The 7,716-nt window shown below is 34.7% G+C and overlaps 1 protein-coding gene across 1 annotated transcript in view; it reads right to left on the bottom strand.

Annotated features, from left to right (window-relative positions):
* Window positions 1-4,114: 4,114 nt before the first annotated feature.
* LAPTM4B (lysosomal protein transmembrane 4 beta) overlaps window positions 4,115-7,716 on the bottom strand; it is a 44,026-nt gene continuing 40,424 nt past the window's right edge. The window contains exon 7 of the mRNA XM_060681885.2: window positions 4,115-6,986. Coding sequence (XP_060537868.1) covers window positions 6,909-6,986 — 78 coding nt within the window. The 3' untranslated portion in view covers window positions 4,115-6,908. The remainder of the gene's footprint in view (window positions 6,987-7,716) is intronic.

Genomic DNA, 7,716 nt, shown 5'->3' with positions numbered 1-7,716 from the left:
TCCCCTGGATCTTGCATGGAAAGGGGAGGTTGCTACCACAAAGGCCTTGCTTTTTGATCCTTATCTCCCTCCTCATATCTGAGGGATCTGGAAGAGGCTGCCAATTTGGACAGAGAATCTAGGAAGAGCATACTGAAGAAAGTGATCCTTGAGATGCCATCCTCCCAAGTCTATTATGTTTATTGTGGTTGCCTATGTTCTATTGTTAGCGAGTACTTTGGCTATCTCAAATGAAATACCATGTATTTATTTTAAATGGTCAACCATTTTGAAAAAAACCACCAAAGCCAATTCTTCATTTTCTACTTTATTTATTCAGGTGCTCATAGGGTGTGACAGTTCAGTCTCAGCCTCAACCTCTTAATGTTTTACTAGCAGCGCCCTAAGGAATTTCCCTTTGGAAAATATGTATAAGCAACATAGCCTTCTTTCAACACAATAGCTATAATCTTGAGATGTTTCTATTTTACATTACAATTAACATTAGGCTTAAATCCATGCACATTCTCCTTTTTACTTTTTTCTTCCCTGCTTCCCAATCTGTTGTCTAGCAAAACTCACTCTTTCTGTCCTCACATTATAACTGCAGAAGATAACAAAAATGTCACTGTCTACTCTCCTTGATATCTACAGTCACTGCCATTGATATCTATCTTCATCTCCACTTCCATTAGGAAAATACTTTCCTTTATTTTGAGGTAGACACTACTAGAAGAAAATACTACAAGAGGAATCACTGACCTAAGGGAGCCTCTCAGACTGGATAAGCGGTCACCGTTTATTTTCTTAAAGTAGTATTTTCCAAGTGAGAACATGTTATAAGGATGATGAAGATATCTACAGATTTCCTCTTTTCTCCTTTACTTTGCTTCCATTATCCCTAATAATGATTTAGTTCTCACATGTTAGTTGTAGAGTGTGAAGTTACAGTTTTTGCTAATATTTTTGGGCCAAGAATGATACTCTTATCATTGGACTCCTATCTGTAGAAACTAGTTTTGTGGGTCATCTAGAAAATAAGAAATATACTAACTGTATAAGTCCAAATATTTTTCTTGTCAATTATGAAACGTTTACAAGATTGCTTCTTGTCTCTCAAGAGACATTTAAGCATTTCCATAAATGAGGATTATATTGATTTTATTTTTTCTCCTCCAGCCATTCAGATGAAAGATACAGTTTATTTTATTACATATATATACATATTACATTGAAGACTTGTAATGCCTGAGTGTTAACAACTAAAATTTTATACACACACATACACACACACATAATTTTAGTTGTTAAAACTCTCAAGCATTACAAGTCTTCAATGATCCCAGGTTAACAGGTTAACAAAATAAAATTTGTTTCATGGATTTTAGTACTAATGTGCACAATAGATTTAGTACCAGTATCTACATTTTCTATTTGTAGCTTTGAGTTACTAATATGTTAAATATGTTCCAATATTGAAATGAATTTGTGCTTTCACATGCATTCAGACATTAATGTTAAACTAAGATTACATATTTGCATACAGTTCCTTGTCAGAAATGTTACAGTTCTGAACCTGATACAAATATTGTTTAGAAAAGTCATTTTGGGATGTGCGTGTGTGTGTATGTGTATATGATAAATTGGATCACATTGGGATTACTTTCTACAAACAGCACTTTTGTTTGCAGTAGCATCTTCAAAATACTATCTTGTCCTAAAAAGACAATAAATTAGAAAGCTTTAAAACATGAGCATTCGAAATGTTGCTTTCTAATAATAATGGGTTATAGGTTAGAAGTTCATAAAACTATTGTGTGAAACATTTCTGGTTAACTGATAAAACAGTGTGCTTGTTTTAATAAATTTTTAAATGGTGATTTGTAAATTAGATTATCTCTTTGTGATCCTGTATTTTATCTTGTTTTTTATTTTTTTATGAAAAGCAGTTCTGTTAAAGTCTAACACTTTCCAGTGAATAAATGTTGACAATATAAATGATAACGTCTTTCCTGTCTTTTCTTACATTGTGTGTAGTAGAGCCTGTGGCTGCAACAAACAAGCTTTTTGTATAGAAGCCAACTGGTTCATAATTACTATATCCTACAATAATTACTAATACAGTTTATCAGTAAGAAAGAAGAAAATAGTAGAAAGTGCATTCATTAAAGAGAAATGAAATTTATAATATTTATAAAAATATAAATAAAATATTGAGACTAATGGCATGCTAACATGCCAGTTAATCAAACGTAGCATTTTATGTGAACTCATGAACTTACTAACCCAGTCAGTGAACCAGAAGTGTTGTTCAGTTACTTCCATCTCATGACCTGATGAGCACTTTTTCTCTAGGATTGTTTCTGACTAACTGCATCTTTGAGTTCAAAGTTTAGTTCATGTTATCAGTCACAGTATTAAGTTCAACATGTCTTTTGTTATCCTCTTTTTTTCTATCCATTTTAATTTTTTCAACTGTACCTTCACTTTCAAGCATGTACAGTATTCAATTTCACAAGATTTGGACCACCTTTATTCATATTTATTATATCATAAACTATCTATTTTTCTTACTTTTCCTTCAGTTAATACATTTATCCTCCTTTAAATTCCAAGTTACATATGCCATGGCTGTCATCACATGATAGATACTGACCTTCACTTGTATGTATTTAATAAACAAAATTCTTTTTAAGAAGTGGGTGCAAGTCCTGGCTGAATCAATCAGGGTTATATCCCGTGTTCCAGAACATAAGCTAAATGTTGGTTTTTGTTTGAGGAAAGTTGAGGTAGTAGTATATTAATCAGCTAGGAAATAATGTTTTCTTTCCTTAATATATTAAACACGTATAGAAAATAAATGGAATTAGTCCATACATACAACCCGCAGCTATTTAAAGGAAGGATAGAATTATACAATGAAGTAATTCAGAATAAGACTTCCCAACTTTTAATAGTCTGTGCCAAATATACAAATATGCATCCAAGGAAAACAATCGTTGAAATGAGAAGGTTGGGTTAGAAATAACAATGCCAAGAATAATCCACAGTAATGGAGATATGAGCTTGTTTAACACAAGGGATAAAAAATAAAGGTGTTACATTTGTTACAATATTAGGTTATAGAACATCAAAAGAATATGAGAGAGCTAAGTAATTTGCCATCTCAGGTTGAACTGGAATATCAAATTCTAGTATGTGGCAACAGTGATACGTTTTACACTGTTCTCATATCTGTGCAGGCCAAGTTTACTTTTAAAAGGGAGATATCGCTCTGTGGATAATATGCTAAATATCTGAATTGACAATATCTTTACAGTATTAGGTCCACATTAATGACTGTGCTGCAAACTATGCGAGATAATTACAAAATAGTGGCAGTAGCTTTCAAAAAATGCATTATTGTGTTTAAAACATGATCGTGAAGCATACTTTCCTCCATAGCATTATTAAGTACAGAACAGACTTTAGAAAGGTTTTTCTTTTCCCCGATCTATTGCACTATAATTGCAGGTTTCAATTACTGCTAGGTTTTTTAAGATTCTTAACTGTCTGTGAATGTACCATACGTGACCATTGGCTATAACTAATGCTCTGCCCGCAAATTCTTTCCTTTCTCAGTCTAGAAGAAAAAAAAACAGTTGGCTTTTTAACCAAACTCATTTGTTCCCTAGCTTTGCTATCAGGAGCAGTCTAAATTGTGAATAGATTGGGGGGGATGACCCCCCCCTCAAGGTAGTGTACAATAGAGGATGCCATCTTGACTTTTTTCATTTCTCCCTCCCGGTGAACAACTTAGCTGCCATTCCTGAAATCAATATTGATTGCAATGGAAATGGAAACGGAGAGAAATAATGAAAGAAATAAAAGTTTGGTGAAGGGGCATAAATCTATATAAACATGAGAATCGACTTTATGTTTGTATGCCATCTTTTCTCTAGGAGCCAATTTAATGTATGGGACAATTTTATCTCATTTACATTAACAACCCAATTCTGAGATTGGCCACAAATCACCCACTCTCAGATCACTCACTCATTGGCTGAGAGTTTAGATCTTTAACTCAAATATTTCTGATCTGATACTTGAACCAATAATGGCATTTATTGAAAAAATGTTGTAAGTCATACAAAGATATGAGGAAATAATCCTTTTATTAGAGCTCATTTTACCACAAGTTTTGAATGAAAAGTATGTATAGCTGTTTTTCATACAGATGATTTAAAATGTCACAAATTAAAAACAGTAATCTAACATGAACTCTTAGCATAATCATCCAGACCAGGTAAACCAAAGTTAAAGAAATTAGGAATTCAAATTGATTGTAAAGCCTAATCCAGTGTAATAGTGACTTGCATAACAAAAGAAAAACTTATGTGGAAAATTCCTTGTTAGTGCATTGATTTAGCAAGGACTCACTTCATTGCTTAATCAGCAGATCAGTACATAGTAAGAAATAGCCTGCACTGAATGTAGGGGTGTCTATCAGTTCTTCCCTTTACATCAGGTATGTCAAACTCATGGCCTGCGGGTCGGATGCATGACGTGCTGGTCACACCCACTCCCAGTTTAAAGAAGGGGGAAAACATTGTGATACGTCACATGACGACGTGTTGTCGTCATTTTGACACCCCTGCTTTACATCTCCCTAGGAGGAGAAAATTGCTTTGTTTCCAGTTTCACTTCATTACTTTCATTACCCTCAATTCTGTTTTTTAGTTCTACTTTTGGGGAAAAATGGAAGTTTATGTGAACATAACCAGGACTGAACCCTTGACTTACTGCATTTAAGACATGTGTTCTACCAATAGGCTAATAATCTTCAACAGCTGGGCTGAGACTAGTATGTAATCTGCTTTAAACATTAGCCAAATAGAGAAGTTTGGAACAAATGTCCCTAGTTTCTTCATAATCTTTTTTTTTTAGTTTACGCATTGCAGTAACCCACATATAACTTTCTTAATGTTGTCATCTGCACAAACCCAGCCAGCTGTGGTTCATTTAAGCAAACTATGGCTTCATGTAATGCATGACTCATTTAAAAAGTGAGAGGGATTCCATTTTTAAAGGAATGAAAAATAAACAATTTTATTGATTTATACCTTTGTGACTATACACCAGCTTCTCAAGTAAACCTATACTAGTATGTTTAAGAAACATAGGCTTAAAATCAATAGGATTCATGATGGTCATGCTTATGTCTAACTGATTTAATGGGTCCCAGATAAGAACCACAAATGTTATTTACTTATTCTTTTAGTCAATTTGTATGCTGACTCAGTCATGAAGGCAACTGTAGCTAGCTTATTTATAAGAATTAAACTAGACTTGGAAATAATAGCCTACCCTCTAGGGTTGTTGTAAAGTTATATAATAATGACTGTAATACATATTAAAACATTATTACTGTTGTTATTGATATTATTATTGTTGTTGTTGTTGTTGTTAATTTGCCATAGTCCCAGACATCATAGACACTGGAGTTATCCAAATAGGAGTGCTAATTTCTTATATTAAAGAAAATAACAGAACACACACAGAATGATGCGACCAACATCAGTACAGGAACCTCAAAATGGCATATTGAATTTCCCAAAATACCACAGAAATATTGACTATTCAATTAACTTTTATTTGCACAAAGTGACAGAGTCACAGTAGATACAAGCATTACCCTTGAGTTCAATTGGTGTGTGCGTGTGTTAAAAAATTGTTTAAAAATCCATGAAATCAATGACATTCAAAAATGGTTTATTCCCAGCATTCGTAATTGCCGAGTGGGATTACTTAAGTAGCAATTGCTTAAGTAGACAAAACAATGTTGCCAGAATTGAAATAGCAGGAAAATTAACAGTCTGACCTCACAATTAAGAAATCTAAAGCATTATATTGTATTGGGGAGTGGTTTAATTTGGAAGTCAATTAAAAGTCTTGATTTGTAATCCCCAGCCTGAAACCCTTCCGACTGTTTTAAATTGCACCATTTTCATATCCTTCAGCCAATACAGTGATTGGCTATTCCAGCTGGAGATATGGGAACTGTGGTTCAATTTTTATGGAAACATCAGGCTGATGAAACATACTGGACTAGGAGGATTGTAATGTTCCATTTTTATTTTTTTTTTGGTTTGGGGGTGGGATGGTTAGAGTAAGAAAAAGAACATAAATAGCAATAGCCTTAGACTTATATACCACTTCACAGTGCTTTACAGCCCTCTCCAAGCAATTTACAGAGTCACCATATTGCCCCCAACAATTTGGGCCTCATTTTACCCATTTTACTTGGAAGGATGGAAGGCTGAGTCAACATTGAGCGTGGTGAGATTCAAACTGCCAGATTGCAGGCAGCCGGCAGTCAGCAGAAGTAGCCTGCAGTACTGCATTCTAACCACTGCACCACTGTGCCTCATAAATCCCTATTTATGGGGGAGGGAGATAGATAACTTTGTTCCTATCCTTATCTACCCTACAGTCTGAAATTCCTTTGAAATTTGGCTATTTTGCTACCCAATAGCAACACTATCATGTAAGATACTAGGGGGAGGGTCATGTGACCTATAGTTTGCCTGCATCTGGATTAACGGAAAGGTAAATCGAAATCCAGCTGAGAGTTGTAAATTGAGACACGATTCTTAAAACTGATTTGAAAATTCTGCCATTTAAACTAGCAAAACTTCCACATAAGGTATGGCGGGAATAAAAATACATATTACATGAAGAAAAAAAACCTACAATGCGATTATAGTATACTTTGCTAAACTAAGCCAGTTCAGTAATGTTTTAGGCAAAACAAGAAAACACAAAACACATTTTGAAAATAATCTATAAATTAATCTAGGATCTTGCATGTCCATCTTGAAAGTGAAAGGATATATTGCTTGGATGATTTGAAAAATAGTATAGTTGGTTTTTTTAGGTACACATCACACTTATGCATCTACATAAGGAGGAGGAGGGGCATCTTTCCCTGGGCCATTTGCAGAGTCATCATATGATGGCAACAGCACCTGAGGAAAAGAAAGAAATAAAGATGGTTTTGAAAACAGTAGGATTAAAACGGGGATGTCCAACCTTGCAACTTTAAGATTTGTGAACTTCAACTCCCAGAATTCCCCAGCCAGCCGTAGTCTTTGTCTTACAACCATTCACCTACAACCATTCACTTAGTGACCATTCAAAGTTACAATGGCACTGAAAAAAAAGTGACCCAAAGCTGCTTTTTCTTGGAAAGGAAGCAAAATGTTTTCAAAGAAAAACCAGAAAGTCCAGTTGCCTCCTGAAAAAGCACCTTAGGGGGCAACCATGACTTGGATGACTGAGAATCTCCATAGACACTGGAAAAAGTGACTTACAACCAGTCCTCACACTTACGACCACTGCAGCATCCCTAGGGTCATGTGCTCAAAATCCAGGTGCTTGGCAACTGGCATGTGTTAATGATGGTTGCAACCTTCCCAAAAGGTTTCTGATAAGCAAAATCAATGAGGATGGCTGATTTGGTTTAACAGCTACAGTGATTACTGTAACAACTGTGGCAAAAAAAAAAAGGTTGCAAAATGAGGGGCGATTCATTTAATAACTGTCTTGCTTAGCAATAGAAATTCTGGTCTCAATTGTGGTTGTAAATTGAGAACTGCATGTAGTGGGCAAAAAAAAATCAGCTTTTACAAGGGGAAGATTTCTTTTAACAGGAAAAATAGTAGCTACATGGGTTTGTTTGTTTTTTAAAAAATTAGT

The sequence above is a fragment of the Pantherophis guttatus genome, chromosome 3 (genome assembly GCF_059756535.1).
Source record: "Pantherophis guttatus breed Tessera chromosome 3, ASM5975653v1, whole genome shotgun sequence".
Lineage (NCBI taxonomy): Eukaryota > Metazoa > Chordata > Lepidosauria > Squamata > Colubridae > Pantherophis > Pantherophis guttatus.
This window is presented reverse-complemented; position numbering and strand designations above follow the sequence as displayed.